General features: G+C 40.0%; 1 protein-coding gene across 1 annotated transcript; it reads right to left on the reverse strand.

Annotated features, from left to right (window-relative positions):
* Nucleotides 1-10,190: 10,190 nt before the first annotated feature.
* Nucleotides 10,191-11,141, reverse strand: LOC115075277 (olfactory receptor 1020-like). The gene has a single exon (XM_029575569.1). The coding sequence runs from the start codon at nt 11,139-11,141 to the stop codon at nt 10,191-10,193; it is 951 nt and encodes a 316-aa protein (XP_029431429.1).
* Between the last annotated feature and the right edge of the window lie 7,924 nt (nt 11,142-19,065).

Here is a 19,065-nt window from a genome sequence, read left to right on the forward strand (position 1 = left end):
AAGAGGATTAAGAGAAATTGCAAGAGGATCTTGCAAAACTGGGAGACTGAGCATCCAAATGGCAGATGACACTTAATGTGGATAAGTGCAAAGTGATATATGTAGGGAAGAACAACCCAAATTAAAGCTACGCAATGCAAGGTTCCACATTGAGGGTCATCACCTAGGAAAAGGATCTTCATGGATAATATGTTGAAATTGTCTGTTCAGTGTGCAGGAGTGGCCAAGATAGGAAATAAAAATTATTAGAAAAGGAATGGAGAATTTAAAACAGAGAATATCAAAATGCTTCTGTATTGCTTCATGGTATAACTCCCCTTTGAGTATTGTGTGCAGTTCTGGTCATCACGTCTCAAAAAAGATATAGCAGAATTAGGAAAGGTACAGAGAAGGGTGACCAAAATGATAAAGAGGATGGAGCGAGAGGCTCCCCTATGAGGAAAGGGTAAAGAAGTTAGGTCTGCTCGTTTTGGAGAAGAGATGGCTGAAGGGAGATATGATAGAGGTCTATAAAATAATGAGTGGAGTGGAATGGGTAAATGTGAATTGGTTGTTTACTCTTTCAAAACGTTCAAAGACTAAGGAACATTCAATAAAGTTACTTGGTAATACATTTAAGACAAATAGGAGAAAATATGTTTCTACTCAAATCATAATTAAACTTGAATTCATTGTTGATGAATGTGGTGAAAGCTGTTAGTGTAGTGAGGATTAAAAAAAGCTTCGACGAGTTTCTGGACAAAAAGACCATAAACCATTTTTAAGATGGATTTTTGGAAATCCACAGGGATAAGCAGAGTGGAATCTATTTACTTTTTGGGATCCTGCCAAATACTTGGTACCTGGGATGGCCACTGTGGGAAACAAGATACTGGGCTTGATAGACATTTGCTCTGACCAAATATGGTAAATCTTATGTTCTTTGTTTCTTCATTTGAAACTAAATAAATCTATGCAGGTTGCCTACCAAATAAATGAACAAACCAAACTGAAAACGTTTCCTGTGTTCATCCCTATAAAATGATTTTTCATCTCCACACAACATTCGAACATCACATGATGATATCTAAGATGTCACCTATTATGGCACCAAAGTTAACCCTCTCTCCTTTAAATGTTGATGAAGTGATAAATCACTCCCCAATGAATGTTTTAAACATCCCACAGCCCATGTTTTAAAATTCTTTAAACTAATGTAATTATCCTAAAGGTGCTAACAATAAACCCATTCTCCCCCTGGTTGTTTATCTTAAAAATTGCTGTATTAAAAAAAATAGTTTTCATCACCATTACTTTCTTTACAAATATCATTTAAGATATAATCAAACACATAACCTTAGTTTCAAAGTCTTGCTCATAACATTTACAGATTAGGTCATTCAACAGAGTAAAGTTTACCTTTCAAATGTTCTCTGAAATTTTCAAATCTCTGAATTTTGTTTTTCATCATCTTCTTTCAATGTATCTTACTCTTTTTTTTTTTCACTTTTCCCTGCCTATCTTGTCTGCATAGCTTTACTATAGACATTGTCATTCTGGAGCTTCGTTCCTTGTATTCTTTCTTACATTTTTCCTCAAGATCTTGGATGATTGACAGTGGGGAGGAGCCAAGATGGCGGCAGGACGCTAACACTGCTCTGCTCGGCTCTTTCTTTTTCCTCAGTTTGATTGTTTCTATGCCGGCGAAAAGAAAGGGGAAAGTCAAAATCTTTCTTTTGGATCCCCCTATGCTTACCGGGCAATAGACCATTCATCAATGTTTGTCGACAGCTACAGTTAGGCCAGGAGGTCCGGCTGTCGAGGAGAGCGGAGGAGAGCTCCCCTCAGCCTCGGAGGAAGTATCCCCGAGCCCGTTAGATGTCAGGCTTCCACCGCAGGAGTGAGAACACCCGCAGCAGTGACCAGACAGAGTCCCGGAGAGGTTGCTTCTCCACTATGTCCCAAAGGAGCGACGGCAGGGAGTGGACTTGCTCCAGGAATGCTGGAAATCTCAAGCGGAGACCCGTGTAGGCCTCTGGCTGAAGGAATATCTGCCGGGGAGGAGAAGGTGAGAGGCTGCGGGCAGGCCAGATATCCTTCACTATGATCCAGAAACCAGCAACAGTGACACTTGAATCAATACGGGATTTGGTTAAAAATATGGGAAATGCTGTAACTGACTGTTCTTTGAAGATCTCAGTGTTATCTCAGCAATTGGAAAGTTTCTAAAAATAATCAAGTGGAAATTCAAGAGAATCAAGAAAAATGTACCCGTATAGAAGAAGAACTGAGTGTGATTAAAGGGGTGCAAAGTTCCCTTATTCAGGATGGTGACACCCTGAATAGAAGAATTGAATATGTGGAAAATAGACTGAGGCATTTGAATTTACGCTTTTTAAACTTTCCAAAGGTGGTGGGGGAATTACCGTGAATTACTTTGAGGAGGTATTTCTTGGAAATACTAGAATTTTCTTCAGGCCAGACCCTCTCTCCCCCGGATAAGGTTTATTTCCTACCAATTGGCGTAAAACCTCAAGTGCAGATACAAGCTGTGGATTTGGAAGATCTCACTGATTATTTGGAGTCCCCAGATTATGAAATCTCGGAGAGAGCTACACTACTGGTCACCTTTCTGACTGACAGTGACTTCAGCACAGTCATGAAGAAATACTTTAAAAAATCTAATAGTCTGTTTATGGGTCAACCAGTAAGAATCTTCCCTGACCTATCCAAGATGACCCAAGAAAGCAGAAAAGGTTTCCTAGCCCTACGGCAGGAAACCCTGACCATAGGAGCCTCTTTTTTCTTAAGATATCCAGCTAAATGCTTGGTTAAGTTGAGAGGAGATAATTTTGTTGTCACTGCTCTGGAACAGTTAAGAAAGTCTATTGATTCAAGGAAACTGGGAACAGCAAATAGGATCAATGTATGGACATAATAATGTGTAATATGTAGCTGTTTATGCTATGCAATTTCTTGTATTGTGTTTCCTTTGTGCTCCTTAAATATGGCCTCCTCCCCAATAGTTTGGGGTCTAATGGATACATAAGATGTATTGAGAAAGTGTATTTCTTCTTTTATTTTTAGTAATTTCCTATTTGATTGCCTATGAGATGTATCATGTTTCTTAAGCAAAGGTTAATCTTTGTGATATATTTTGAAATAAATAAAAAATAAAGGAAAAAAAGGAAAAAAAAAAGATCTTGGATGATTAGTTCTAGTTTCAGCTCAACCTTTCCTCCTTCTTCAGCACTAATGATAAAAATAGGACTGAATGCAATCTCTTCTATATTTTATATTCTCTTTTCTCAGCTGCAGCACAAATTCCCTGATTTTTCAGCTCTTGCTTATTATAAGATAAGAGAAATCATTGCACAATTACACTTTATTTCTTTGGAACACAGATGATTTTAGTGGTCTCCTTTTCTGATTATTTGTACTTTGTCAGTGAAGCAATGAAACACACTACAGATACCTTAGACTGACTACTAATGATCATCGTTTAGGTTTCAGAGTTTGGGAGTTCAGTCTCACCCAATATTATTATATTTTTTAACATTTATTGTTTATGGAACATATTGTATACCACTAATTGAATCCTTACCTGCTCTGAGTAGAAACCTTTCCACTTGGAAGAAGCAGATGCACAGATAGTTCAATTCCTGCAAGCATTCATATATTCTAAGTGACCTTTGGGACTTCATCCCTGAAGTGCTTCAAAGCTCTCGATGCCAAATTAACAAATAAGCAAGTCAAATGTATTTATAAAATATTATCACTCTGCACATAGAGCTGAAGTATGGCATTAAAAAATACTCAGAGACTTTAATCTGAATTTTCAAGGCAGAGTTGCATGCTTACATGTTATAATGTTACATGTTGCATGCTTACATGTTATAATGTCTGGGCTGGCGCGTGCAAGGGGGTAGATTTGCCCAGTTTACGCGCGGTGACCAGATCGGGCCTTCCCCAGGTCCCTCCCAGTCCACTTCAATTAAGGAGCAGACTGGGAGGGAACTTTCCCACCCCCCTACCTACCCTCCCTCTTCCCCGACCCCTTTGAAAGACCTACCTTTTTGGTTTTTTCTTGTTTTTGAACTTACACCAGCCCCTGAGAGCCAAAGCCTGTGACTGTTTTACAAAGCTATGAGGTTAACAAAAGCAAAATAAATATATAAGGTGAAACCTTGTTATTGGATTAACAATACTTTTCTTGAGTAGCTTTTGAGAGCTAATTCTCTCTTCTTCAGAATTGAAATGAACAAAAGATGACATTACCAAGAGATACAGAAGAGGGTGGCTGATATAAATGAATCACAAAAGGCGTTCCATTGATAGTATTAAAGGGAAGGACTGGAGGTAAAGGTGTGAGGGTTGTGTGTGAGTGTGAGTGTGATTAAAAGGTGACAAGGACTATAATTTTACCATACATAAGTGTGATAAGAAAACTAAGTCTTTGTTAAATGGGTTTTTTTTGTATAAGTTACAAAGTGTCTGATCGTCAATCCAGTCTTGTATTCTTGATTAAAATTTTCCTTTGTATATCCTGATCATTGACGCAATCTAAAGTTCTCTCACGATAAAATTATTCAGCTTGCCACATCCTTCAGCTGCCCTCACCCAGGGCCAGCAGGACGTTTAGGCATACTAGCTGGTTGGCAAGGGCGCTGGGTGTAAGTGTGGTGCCACAGTCCAATGCAAGGACGGTGTTTTTGCAATGTAAGGAGGCTGGAGAGATGTGTGATGACATAGTGAGGGCAAAGGTAGTGCCGGCGCCATTTTGAATATTGGCAATACGGCCCGCATGCAGGAGGTCGCTCCTGGACCCCCGCTGGACTTTTGGCAAGACCCTGGGGGTCCAGCGCGGGTCCGGGAGTGATCTCCTGCACTCGTGACGGCGGCGGCACTACCTTTGCCCTGTCATATGATAAGGGCAAAGGGCCATCGGTGCCATTTCTATTAACGCAGCCGTGACTAGAGAGCGGGAGATCGCGCCGGGACCCCCCACTGGACCCCAGGTAATTTAAAACATTTTGGGGGGGTTCAGGAGGGTGGGGGATTTGTTTTAAAGGGTCGGGGTGGGTTTTATGGTTGTTTTGGTGTGCCGGTTTTCCCGCCCTCCCCCGATTTACGATTTTTTGACGATAAATAGGGGGAATTGCTATTGTATCGTGGCTCTAACGATTTTTGATGATTTAAAATATATCTGACGATTGTTTTAAATCGTCAAAAAATGATTCACATCCCTAATAAAAAGCAAAGCAAATGGTGTTCTCCCAAGGAAGAGCAGCAAGAGAAGAACAGAAAACTCCTTACTGTGGAGCTTCAGAAGTGGCTGGTGTTGTCTTCTCCAGAGGGCATATTCTTTGCTAACTATTGGAAGAATGGGCATGTATATGAGATGGGCACTATCTAGCTAGTGTTTACTTCCTTAAGCTGTCAAGTGGAATAGATGTTGAAATTCTTAACTAGAGGTGATGTAACTATGTTTTCACTCTGTTGGTAACCAATAAGTTGTATAGCTTTGTTCATGTCATAGGGCAGCTATACCAAACCATTGGCCTCTTCCAGTGTGAAGATATATCACTTCTGACCAAACAATGGGCCTTGCCTCTAGGTTATCACATAATTCTGAATAATGTTATTATCACATAACTCTTTAGTCAGAAGCCTACTTGAAAAGTTAAATAATCACTTGGTGTGGTTAATCTATAATGATCATTAACTTTCTGCTGCAGGTTCCAAACCAAGACCATGAACATTTAACTCTTGTCTGGTATTAGGTAGAGTAACACAATGACACCATAACACTGAGTTCCTTATACTGCCACATAAAAGACAGGCATTTCATTAGCTTTTTTAGGTATCAGAGAAAAAAATATACAGTGTACTTAAGATCTAAAGAACATAAGAAATTGCCATACTGGGTCAGACCAAGGGTCCATTAAATCCAGCATCCTGTTTCCAACAGTGGCCTATCCAGGCCATAAGAACCTGGCTAGTACCCAAACACTGAGATCCCATGCTACTGCTGCCAGTAATAGCAATGGCTATTCCTCTAGTCAACCCAATCAATAGCAGTCAATGGACCTCTCCTCCAAGAACTTATCCAAACCTTTTTTTAAACCCAGCTACACTAACAGCACTAACCACATCTTCTGGTATCAAATTTCAGCGCTTAATTGTGTGTTGAGTGAAAAAGAACATCCTCCAATTAGTTTTAAATGTGCTACTTGCAAAGTACCCCCCAGTCCTTCTATTATCTGAAAGAGTAAATAACCGATTCACATCTACCCATTCTAGACCTCTTATGATTTTAAAGATGTCTATTATATCTCCCCCTCATCCATAACTTCTCCAAGCTGAATAGCCCTAACCTCTATAGTCTTTCCTCATAGGGGAGCTGTTCCATCCCCTTTACCATTTTGGTTGCCCTTCTCTGTACCTTCTCCAGTGCAACTATATATTTTTTGAGATTTGGTGGCCAGAATTGTACACATTATTCAAGGTGCAGTCTCTCCATGGAGTGATACAGAGGAATTATGATATTTTTTGTTACATTTACCATTCCCTTCCTAATAATTCCTAACATTTGGCTTGCTTTTTTTTACTTCCACAGCACACTGATCTGATGATTTAAACATATTATCCACTTTGATGACTTGATCTTTTTCCTGGATGTTAACTCCTTATATGGAACCTAACATCATGTAACTACAGCAAGGGTTATTTTTCCCTATATGCAATACTTTGCACTTGTCCACTTTAAATTGCATCTGTCATTTGGATGCCCAATCTTTCAGTCTCATAAGGTCCTCCTGCAATTTATCACAATCTGCTTGTAATTTAACTACTCTGAATAATTATGCATCATCAGCAAATTTGATTACCTCACTCCTCATATTCCTTTGCAGATTATTTATAAATATATTGAAAAGCACTGGTCCAACTATAGATCCCTGAGGCACTCTATAGTTCACCCTTTTCTACTAAGAAAATTGACCATTTAATCCTACTCTCTGTTTCCCTTCCTTTAACTAGTTTGTAATCCATGAAAGGACATTGCCTTATATCCCATAACTTTTTAGTTTTCTTAGAATCCTCTCATGAGGGACTTTGACAAATGCCTTCTGAAAATTCAAATACACTACATCTACTGTTTCACCTTTATCCACATGTTTATTAACTCCTTCAAAAAACTGAAGCAGATTTGAATTCTGTTATTGAATTTATAGCCACCAAAACAGGCTATGCTGTCCCCTGCTTTCTAGAAGAAATCACCTCTCTTTCAAGGGTTGTTAATAATTGTATGGCTTTATAAATTCTTCTAGCTGGAAATGGAGGTATTTACAATATATTTTATTCTACTTTTATTGACAACACTGGGTAAATTCAATACTCTATCTCTACCCTTCAGGATGGGATTGGGATATGCTGGGTATAGGCTCCTGGTTTGTAGGCCTTAGTAAGAAGATTGCCTATTTTACAATAGGCAATCTTTATACTAGAAATGTGCATTTATACTAGAAATGTGCATTCATTTGCAATGAAATAGGAAATAAAGGTGATATTTCCTATTTTGTTGCATTTTTTGGGGGGGCTGACAAAACGAAAGGAAAACCCACAAAATTTCATGTGGTTTTCCTATCATTTTTTTGGGGAGGGGAGAAAGGGCACATAAAAATACCCAAACCCACCCCAACCCTTCACATTTAATTAATTGCAAACCCCCACATCCTGACCCCCCAAGACTTGCCTGGCCCTCCCCCCACCCAAGACTTGACAAATGTCCCTGGTGGTCCAGCAGGGACCTGGGAGTGATATCCCCCTCTCGGGCCATCAGCTGCCAGTAATCAAAATGGTGCCGGTGGCTCTTTGCCCTTACCATGTGACATGGGATACCGGTGCCATTGGTCGGCCCCTGTCACATGGTAGGAGCAATGGTTGGCTGCACCATCTTAAAAAATGGAGCAGGCCATCCATTGCTCCTACCATGTGACAGGGGCCGGCCAATGGCACTGGTAGCCCCTGTCACATGGTAAGGGCAAAGAGCCACCCGGGACCCCCACTGGACCACCAGAGACTTTTGGCAAGTCTTGGGGGTTCAGGATGGTGGGGGTTTGCAATTAATTAAATTTGAAGGGTTGGGCGGGTTTGGGGAGGGGGTTTCGGGGAGCCAAAGAAAATCGGCCCGTACCACGGGAAAATGAAATTTCGGCCGAATCATCTCTACTTTGTACTACTCATGTTGCACTGTGCATGTTAGTTTACATCTTAGACAGGATATGACAGTATACATCAAAGCATGTTTGTGGTGAGCTAAACTGAATGCCTTGCCTGGAATTAGCAAAAAGTGAGAAGCATAACAAGTGCCACTTGTACTCTTGATTCTAGCAGGTGTCTAGAAAGTGCAGCAGGGTCCATTGTACTGAGAAAGCGATAGATGCAGAGTCATGTCTGATATCATAGATGTAGTCCTCCTTTTTCAAGTGGTGAGAGACTTCTTCCATACATACACCTGTTAAAGGCCGGGCATCTCTGCTTCTGATGTCCCAAGCTGGGAAGAAGTCTGTATTGGAAGTGGATCTGTGCTTTGATCTTGTGGGGGGGGGGGGGGGGGGGGGTTTGGGGCACTTGCCAGGTATTTGTAGCCTGGATTGGCCACTGTTGGAAACAGGATGCTGGGCTTGATGGACCCTTGGTCTGACCCAGCATGGCAATTTCTTATGTTCTTACAGTTTAACAGACTCTTAGCATCTTTCGCTATCTATGACTTCTCAATTCCCATGTGGTTTTTGTATACTTTATTTCATGCTTTTTATATACAGCAAGCTGAGCAAGGTGGCTCAGAACATACAAAAAATAAAACATTAAAAACAGTATTCATACAATTAAAAATAAAAAACAACATTCTAGCAAAGACACTGCCAATCATTAATTAATATTCAAAGACAACCATGTCTTCACCTTCTTTCTAAAAGCCACATAAAATAGTCTCCAATCTAATATTCAGCAGTGCTGAAATCCAAATAGACAGACCTACACCGAGAACATCTTTTTCTAAGATCCTCCTTTTTAACCTTTTTCACTCTCGTTATCTCAAACAGCAATCCTTCTGCAGAATGCAGATTTCATTTTGGTAAATGCCTCTGAACCTGATTAATTACACTTACCTTTACACTTGCATGTTACCGAGAATTAATTGTTCTATAAGCGTTGCACTATGCCACTTTTGTTCTGTGCTGTATAAATATTGGACCTTTCTTCTGTATTGTCAGAATTATTTTCAGTAAGACTCTGTCTGCCTTCTCCTTTGTCTATAAAGCTTTACACTGACAATGAAAGTCTTACAGATATTACTGAGTGTGATCCTTGACTTACACCCAGGTAAGGGAGACGCACTCAGGCACTGCCTGCCTCCATCCTTAGAAGGGTCAGGTCCATTTTTATCCCACAGGACTTACTAGAATATGTGAATGAAACTAAAGGAAATTTAGTTATTTTAGTTAATTTGATGTAATATACTGCCTTTAAAATAACGTAATCAAAGTGTTATTTCTTCCTTATTTACACAGCGTAGATTATAGAAGTCATAACTTGTAGTGTCAAGATCATGGCAACAATTGCCCTAAAGATGAATTTTAAAAACCCTATGCGTGCCAAAGCTGGGAGTTACGCTTGTGTTTTGGGCCGGTGTGCAAGATACAGATTTTCAGCCATGCCCGAGTGCACACATATCTTCCTGTACACACACAGATCATAAAGGCAAAGAAAGGGATGGGGTGTGGGTAGGGTGAGGGTGGGGCATGAGTGGTCCAGGTCTGAAGTGTGAAGTCTGAGCATATCATGCACATACACGTGGCAGGGGTTCCCTAGTTCCTAACTTTATTTCTGCTGTGGATCGCTTGTACGTTTTAAAATAAAAAATCATGACTACTCAGTGGGGTTTGAAGGGTCAGGGCTAATTGGGTAAAGGGGAGGCTATCTAGCTAGGGGTTAGGAAATCCTATCCTTTACTGGGGCAAATTGGGAATGAATTAGAGAGATGGGTATTTCCATCAGCATATGAGCCTAGCAAAATCCCCCCCCCCCCCCCCCCCGTACGTGGTAGAGATGGCATTTATTTATAACACATATGCTGTAAAATGCCACATCCATTGGCGTGAGCCGGCATAGGCACAAACATGAACACCCACATGGCTGTTTAAAAGTTACCGACGCCATACTGAAGACAAAACGTTTTTAAGTGCATGTTTGACATCCTTGTTCCTCAGGCTGTAGATCAGGGGGTTTAACATGGAAATCACCACAGTGTAAAAAATAGAAATCACTTTATCCTGTTCCTTTGAATAGCTTGAACTGGGCCTAAGATACATGAAGAAAATTGTGCCAAAATACAATGTGACACAAGTCAAGTGGGAGGCACATGTGGAGAAAGCTTTGTGTCTTCCTACTGCAGACTGGATTCTCAAGATAGTAACAAGAATGTAAACATACGAGACTAAGATAACCAGAACAGCACTAATAGTAAGGAATCCAGCAAGGACAAATAGCAGCAGTTCATTAATTGAGGTGTCAGTGCAGGAGAGAATTAAAAGAGGGGGGAAATCACAAGCAAAATGATTAATCTCATTAGATGAACAGAACAACAATCGAAAGGTGCAACCTGTCTGTATCAGGGAATGCAAGAACCCTCCACCATATGCAATTACTAACAACTGAATACAGAGCTTCTTAGTCATGATGACAGTATAACGCAGTGGGTTACATATCGCCACATAACGATCATACGCCATCACTGCCAATAGGAGGCATTCAGTGCTTCCAAAGCCACAATAAAAAAACAACTGTATTGCACACCCAAGGAAAGAAATAGTTTTTCTCTCTCTTAGAAAGTTAGCTAACATATTGGGGGTGATAGTTGATGAGTAACAAAGATCTACAAAGGACAGATAAGTAAGAAAAAAGTACATGGGTGTATGGAGACAAGGATTAATCCTGATTACTGTAATGATTCCCCCATTTGCCAGTAAGGTGATGATATAAATAAGTAAGAACAGCATGAAGAGTATCATCTGAAGATGTGGATCATTGGTCAGTCCAAGGAGAACAAACTCACTTACAGTGCTGAGGTTTGTCTTCTCCATGTAAATAATATTCATGGTTTGCCTCTAGTAATGGTGGAGATTGCAATTAATGCATCCCATAACACATAAATATTACTCCAATAACATCTGAGTCTTTTCAATGCAAGTTTAGAGCACCGTTGTTTTATAGATTTTCATCATACCAGAACCGGGAAGCAAATTTGCTCTAAAGCTTTATGGGAAAGTAGCAACCATCATCTGAAGTCAAAGAGCTCCCAAAACGCAGATGTTCTCTTGCAGAAGTGATACTTTTGCTTCAATATTTCTACACAGATGAAATGAAAAAGAATTATTCTTGTGGGAGTCAGCAGTATAACATATACAGAACACATTTTAAAAGGTCACTCAGATGGCTATTTTTTTCTGGAATTTCAGTCACTTCTGACCAAATTTCTAGCTGAAAATCTTCCTAAATCTAGTCTGACAAATGTTATCAGGCAAAATTTTAGAATAATAATTTGTGCAATCACAGTAGTGTGGTCAAATTTAGCACAAACAATCCATGCTGTCCTGCTAGAGACCTAGTCCCAAGCTTTTTGATTAGCTAAATCTGAGTGTCTTGCAATTTAAGGCACACACTTAGTTGGTCAGAAGAGACAACTGAGTAGATATATATGATGAACTTCAAATAAGCTAGATAAATCTTTTTGAAAATCCACCAAATATTGTAGTTTTGTATGTACAGCATAAACTAATTATGTAGATATATGTACAATCTAATGAAAACAATGAACACTCATGTATATTCTATAAATAACAAAAGTATAAAAATTAAATTTATTTAAATGTCACATATTCATACATATAACAATACCTTGTAGAAAATAATCAGATTTTCGCTGACTTGAAAGCTGTCTTGTTAGCAGAAATCCTCGTTCCCCAGCAAAAAGCCTTTCATTTCACCAATATTGGTTTCCTCAGGGGAGATCATATATAAATTAAGGATTCAGAGAACTACAAAATTGGGATTCAATATCTATGCTCACTAAATAAAGCCATTATGTAATAATGTAAAGCCAACTATTTAAACTAATAACTGGAAGGGGGACAATAAGTAAATCTGCAGCTCTAACACTAAACTTTCAAAAGGGAATTTACGATAAAATGAGGAAAATCGTTAGAAAAAAACTCAAAGGTGCAACTGCAAAGGTTAAAAGTATTCAACACATAGGCATTTAAAAATACAATCCTAGAAGTGCAGTCCAGATGTATTCCACGCATTAAGAAAGGTGGAAGGAAGGCAAAATGATAACCGTCATTGTTAAAATGTGAAACAGGCTATTTTAGCCAAAAAAAATCCTTCAAAAATTGGAAGAAGGATCCATCTGAAGAAAATAGGATAAAACATAAGCATTGGCAAGTTAAGTGTAAAACATTGAAAAGAAAGGCGAAATGAAGTTGGCCATAGAGGCAAAAACTCATAATACAAAACTTTTTAAAATATATCCGAAGCAAGAAACCATTAGATGACCGAGGGGTTAAAGGGGCTCTTAGGGAAGATAAAGCCATTGCAGAAAGATTACATTAATTTTTTCCTTCCATGTTTACTAATGAGGATGTTGGGGAGATACCAGTTCTGGAGATGGTTTTCAAGGGTGATGAGTCAGAAAAACTGAACATGGATTTACCCAAGGGAAATCTTGCCTAACAAACATGCATCATTTTTTTGAAGGGGTTAATAAACATGTGGATAAAAGTGAACTGGTAGATGTAGTGTATTTGGATTTTCAGACCTGTGGCTCGGCCCCCTCACCTCTTTCAAAGTAATCCAGGGCCTGGTCCCTCATCTCTGGCAGCTGTGGGCTGCCGGCTCTGACCTCAGGCTACCGCTGGTGCCTGCAGCTCTGCCACTGCTCCCGGCACTCCATGCCCATTATATTTGACTCAAGATACCTTCTCAGAGGTTTGCACCAAGGTATATTGGACCTTTTCCAATCATTTGTCGTGTTGGACCAGTAACCTATCAACTCCGGCTGCCGCCTACATTGGGAATCCACAATACGTTCCACATATCACTATTAAAACCTGTGGTCCTGAGAATCAAAATGGCTATAACAGGAGAGGTTGTGTGCTGAGGAGCTCCCACTTTTAATGAATTACCGCAGTCCAGAAATGCCCCATATGAAAAGAAAGGGAAGAATACTGATGGAAACCCTGACCACTCCGATACAAGCTCTTTCTCAATCAAATATTGAGAACTTCTTCACACCGATGGCAATCTCAACCCGGAAGGAATGCCCGCTGTGGCGGTTGGCAGGGAACATATGCCAATGCTGCTGGACACACAAATATCGTTGAGCCCCGGGGCTCCCATAATGCTTTCTCCTCCATGATTCAGGCCGATGCTGGATTCGGGACTGGTCACTCAACCAAAGTTGCCGAGTGAGTCGCAGCTCCTCGGGAGGAATCTTGTGGAGGCAGAATGAATCGCACAAGTTGCCGTAGGAAATGGTTCCCTAACCCACACAGCGCAGCAAGCACTGGGGCCGAGTGAGGGTAAAGATCCGGAGCCGACCTCAACAACTGTTATACAACTGAGGTAAGAAGGAATGGCAGCGCACCGAGATATGGGACTGGAACGCTGTCAAGAAGATGCAGTAAGCACGGTTTCCACTGCCTCTTTAACAGCGATTACCTTTCAAAATGTTACTTTGGAAACCGTATGGAAGGCTCTTATCTCTCTAGAATTCTCTATAGTAACGTTATCAAAAATTATGATGGACACACAACAATGTATTTGCCAAATGGATCCACTATTAACAACACATTCGAATAAAATACAGGATTTGGAAAATTGTCTATCACAGATGCAAGTTACACAGAATACCTTAGACAAGGAGAATTGCTGAATTCAGGAAAAATTGAAAATTTGGAGAACGAAATAAGATCAAAGAATTTAAGAGTATTACATTTTCCACATATTGCTTTAATTTCACCGCTGGAGCAATTTAAGAAGAATGTAGTGGAAATATTGCAATTATCAAGAGAATCAATTCCATCTATTACTAAGATTTATTTTGTAAAAACAGAGAAAAAGGAGGGACAATATAATCAAGTTCCAAATTTAGAAGCAGGAAATCTCACAAAATTTCTGGAGCAAACTTCAAAAGAGCAGGTTGATTATTGCGGGACGTTGTTGGTTAGCTTCTCATCAGTCTCAGACAGAGATTTGATCCTTAAACTGTTTCTTCGTAATAGAGAGAAAATGTACTTAGGATATAAGATATGGATTTTTCCAGATTTGACGAAAATCACTCAACAGAGAAAAATATTTTTGGCTATGTGTCAAGAGGCAAGGGACATAGGAGCCCAGATTACCATACATTTCCCCAGTAAACGTGTTCTTAAGTTTAATAACATGAGATATGTTTTCTTTGATCCCTTGCAGTTGAGAGTGTTTCTTGATACACATTCCCACCAGTGTTACTTAAATCATGTTATGGGAAATTGTATATTATTTCCATCCCTCTCTCTGATCTTTTTTGAGTAAGAATCCTTTTGTAGTTGCTCCTAAATTTAAATTGATTCTCTTGTTACTTTATAACATGTAGACTTAATGTTGGGTAAATAGAATGTAAGAATATTTCCTTTTGAGCCTTGTAATAATGCAAGTCATGATATACCTATTAGTGATGATTGTATTGAAAAAAAAATTGTTTTATGACCCATTCAATGATATGCATTTACTGCTATCTAAGATTTGTTTCAAAATGCATAAATTAAAAAAAAAAACCTGTGGTCCTATCCTGGCCTTCACAAAAAGCTCCAGCACCTTCTCCGCTGGTCACGGAGACCACTTATCAGGTCCACAAAGTTCTTGATGTCCACCGTCAGTTTGCTTGCTCTGTTTTAAAAAAATGCAACTTTTTTGCACAGGGAAGTCATTTTCGTTGTCCAAAGTACAAAGGAACAGGAAAGGTAATTTCAAAAGGAACTTCAGCTGTCAAAGTAGCGCGTTACCCACAGAAATGACACTTTGGGAAATTGTGTGTATGGTGCACAGTCAATATCCTGTGCATACACACTGTATGCGCGCACTTTTACAAACACGGGGAGAGGCGTTCTGGAGGTGCAGTCTGAGAAGGGGTGGAGCTTACGTTCATGCAAGTAAATCTTTTTGGCAAAACTACGTTCATCAAATAGCAGCTGGTGAATGTATATAGTTCTGCTGGGATAATTTTCAAAGAGAACTTATATGAGTATGTTCACTTGGAAAATTGGTTTAACTTGGGCACATAACAACCCCCAAATTTGTGAGATCAACTATAAAATTACCCTTAAAATATAGAGGCAAAATCTGCAGAAAGTTCTGTGGGACATTTTCATAAAATGCTAAATTTAAGGATCTGAGAATCCTAACAATTTGCTATTTCAGAAGTGCATGAGCAGGCTTGCCGAGCTTTCATCCTTTTTTGATAGGCTGTTATCGCCCGACAACGTTGTAATGCATGTGATAACGGCCTATTGCAAATCGTGTATGCAAATGAAATATTTATTATTAAGCAGCAAGGGTGTAGGTAGATTAGGAGCTGCCAGTTCTGTGTGCGATAAACTATCGCACACTAGCGCGGGCAATTACATAGAAAAGAACACATTTCCTGTGCAATTGTAGGACACAAAATGTTCAAAATGCCTATAACTTAGGTATTTGCTCATTTGCCTTCCCATACCCCTTTCATTTGCTATAATTATAGCGAAATGATGAATATAAGTCTAAGTTATAGGCATTTTGAACATTATGTCCGGCGTTGCTGTAAAGGATGACATCGAGACTTCATGTCCTGTTCAAAAGAGATCATATATTAAGAGTTTTCTGACTCCTGAAGAAGCAGCCGTAAGGCTGCGAAACACGGCCGCTGTCGAGTCGGCACCCCATCTGATTTTTTAATACAAGTTCATACACTGTCAAACATATAAATTGAACGGACCGGAGTGTGTGAGATTCAAAATATATACTGTTTCATCCCGCTAGAGTGTTTGAGGCAAATGTACCGTGGGATATTTGAAGTACGTTGCATATTGTGAATTTATACAGTTATATACATTAACATCAATTGAAGTAACATCGGAGAATGTGATTTGAACAAACACAGGCTGCAAATGATAGATAAGACCGGACGGCTCAATGTGGTTACATTGTGCACGTCGACAAAGGCTTGCTGATGCAGTTCTGTTCTTCAAAAAATTTAGATATTTCTTTGAGCAGACGGTGTGGATTAGACATTTTTAGGCGATCCCTTTTGTTTATATTGGTTAGTTTCGACAGGTTCGTGAATTTTTGCTCTTTGTGTTTTTGCTACAATTACATACAACATTTTAAGGAAACATCTTAAAACTAATAATCAGAAATAACTTATTACATACCTTTGAAGTCCAGCTTTTTATTGCTATAGAAGGATCAGACTGACAGCCCACAAGAATGAATTTCATAGATATGCAATAAATTTAGTTTACTATTTCATTTAAGGTAGGCCCAGATTTTGTTAGATTTGGGATTGCAGTTTATCTGCCGCAGGTAAAAATTTGCTGTTTAAGCATCATATCAGTGCTACAGGTCAGGCCTTCCCATCTGTATTTAGATTTGCTCCAAACTTACATCTCTCCCTAATGTTGAAACTGAAATGGACACACCCAAAAATTTACATTTACCAGCTCCACGTTTCTTTGTAAAATAAGAAATCAAGCCTGGTGTTAAATGCTTGATCTGATAACTCAAATACATCTCCATTTACTTTGTAAGATTTCTGTCTTACCTGAAGAATGAAAAAAATAAGTAGCTTTCTTGTCTCTGTCGCTCTCAAACGTGCAACATAAATAGTATTTATTTAACTGTATAGTTTAATGACCTTTGGGGCACTATCCCAAAAGGCCGGAGTTGATCACGGTTTTAGTCCTGAGGCAAATAAGCAATTATAAGCACTAACAACACCCTGGGTGGAATATAACATATCATCAACACTTAAACTGATATGAATGTCAATCAATCGTCAAAACATTTAGCATAAGATTTTTATTTTGGAATTGTTGAAATTCTTTACCCTCAGAAAACAAAAGTACTTCTAGTACTGGGTAGATGAGTACATGCTAAGAGTGTGCAGTCAGAAGACGGAGGCTAGGCTCTGGCTGAATATTCAGGAACTTTATTAAGTCACAATAGAAAAATAACTCTTTGCAGCTTACAAAGCAAAAACCAACATAACAAATAGGCTCTCAGTGTGGCTCTTTCCTAAGGTTGTTCCTGTTCTCTCCTGGACCTTTCCAGGGACCTCCTCATGGACCAGGATTCCCTGTTGAGGGGTTTAAGGTTCATCAGGCCACATCTCTCTATCCAGTCACTTAAGATATTCTGGGGTTTTCTTGTATATACCCATTCACAAAGGGATTTTCTATATGTTTTTGAGATTTAAATCTCACATTTGTACAATGACCAGTGGAGACCTACCAATGGTCAATGGTCCCCAGCAAATTAAAGAAAAATCTGTCATGCTCCCCTCCTTGTTCTCTTGCTTATTATTCTGTCTTCCCCATCTTCACCTCCCTTCACGTGTCTTCTTACTCCTCCCCACTTCCCTTTTAGAGAATTGCAAGCTTTAGAAATATGGCTTGATGGAAATGTGTTGAATTTTTTCAAAAGTTCTGAGATATCTGATGAAATCCAACAAACCTGAACCAGGCTGGACAATTTGTTCAATTTCTGAGTTTGGCAAATCCACAGGCTGCATGAGGATCCACTACAGTATTTTATAACATATATCTGGTCCACTCAATTATAAATTCTCAGCCGAATTTTAAATCAGCCATGTGCGTAAAAATCGCCACTTATGCATGTGGCTGGGCCCTGTGTGCGCTGTGCCATGCTCGTAAGTGGCGATACATGCATAAGAGATGGGCCCTGAGAAAGGAGTGAGGGGGGGGCATGTTCTGGGTGGTGAGGGGCGGGACAGAGGCCAGCCGGGGCAGCGGTCATTAGCCACTGTCCTGGGGAAGTGCGCACAGGCAGTCGGCCGGCGTGCAGAAATTACTTCCTCTCCCAAGGAGCAGCAATAAAGTTAAAAAATTCATGCAAGGTAGGTTAGCTTTAAGGGGTGGGGAGGAGAGGGGAAGGGGAAGGAAGGTTAGGGTTAGGGAAGATCCCTCCCAGTCCGCTTCTTAATTGTAGCCGACTGGAAGGGAACTGGGGAAGGCCCGATTGCGTTGCTACGTGGAAATTGCAAAACTTCACCTCCCCTTGCCCGCTCCACCTGTACATGTGCGTATGGTTTATAAAGTCCAGTGCACATGTGCGTGTGGCCAGTAGATTTTATAACATGCATGCGCTGGCTTGCGCATGTTATAAAATTGGCGCGTCCATGTGCGCATACCAGGAACTACACACACATGGACGCATGTGCGTATGTTTGAAAATCTACCCCTATGCGTATGCTTACCTACATGTCAATATAAACAATGCATTGAAAGCACATATTTGTCCTACCTATTTTATAAACATACATGCATTGCATATATTTTATGTGTGCAAAAAAAATAGCTTGCTGTCATACACTCATGATTTAAATACAGAAGTCAGTAAGTTTTAATACATGCATGTGTAATTGAAATCACTAGTTTGATGATATCTCCACCAGTACACCCAGTCCTTCACTAGTTCATCAAGACTCTCCTAGCTCTTCACCTGAAGTCCCCCCAGTTGTTGAGACCTCCCTCCCAACCAATAGCAGACAACAGATGAGTCTGATAATTAGCATTTGCCTTCCTCACCTCTGCAGCACAAGCCTCCGGGAGACTTCCACTTCTGTCTTTATCCCTGGTCTACGGAGTCCCTTGTGCTTGCTCCGTCCATGCCAAAGACTCTACCAGAATCTGCGCCATCCCAGCATGGTCCATGACCAACCACTGGCGGCTGTGTAGGGCGCGCCTCGGTGCAGGCCTCTACAGCTTC

Source organism: Rhinatrema bivittatum, chromosome 13, assembly GCF_901001135.1.
Source record: "Rhinatrema bivittatum chromosome 13, aRhiBiv1.1, whole genome shotgun sequence".
Classification (NCBI taxonomy): domain Eukaryota; kingdom Metazoa; phylum Chordata; class Amphibia; order Gymnophiona; family Rhinatrematidae; genus Rhinatrema; species Rhinatrema bivittatum.

What these genes read in the sequence shown, in the direction of transcription:
- LOC115075277 (XM_029575569.1), bottom strand. Translation starts at nt 11,141, where the DNA reads ATGAATATTATTTACATGGAGAAGACAAACCTCAGCACTGTAAGTGAG.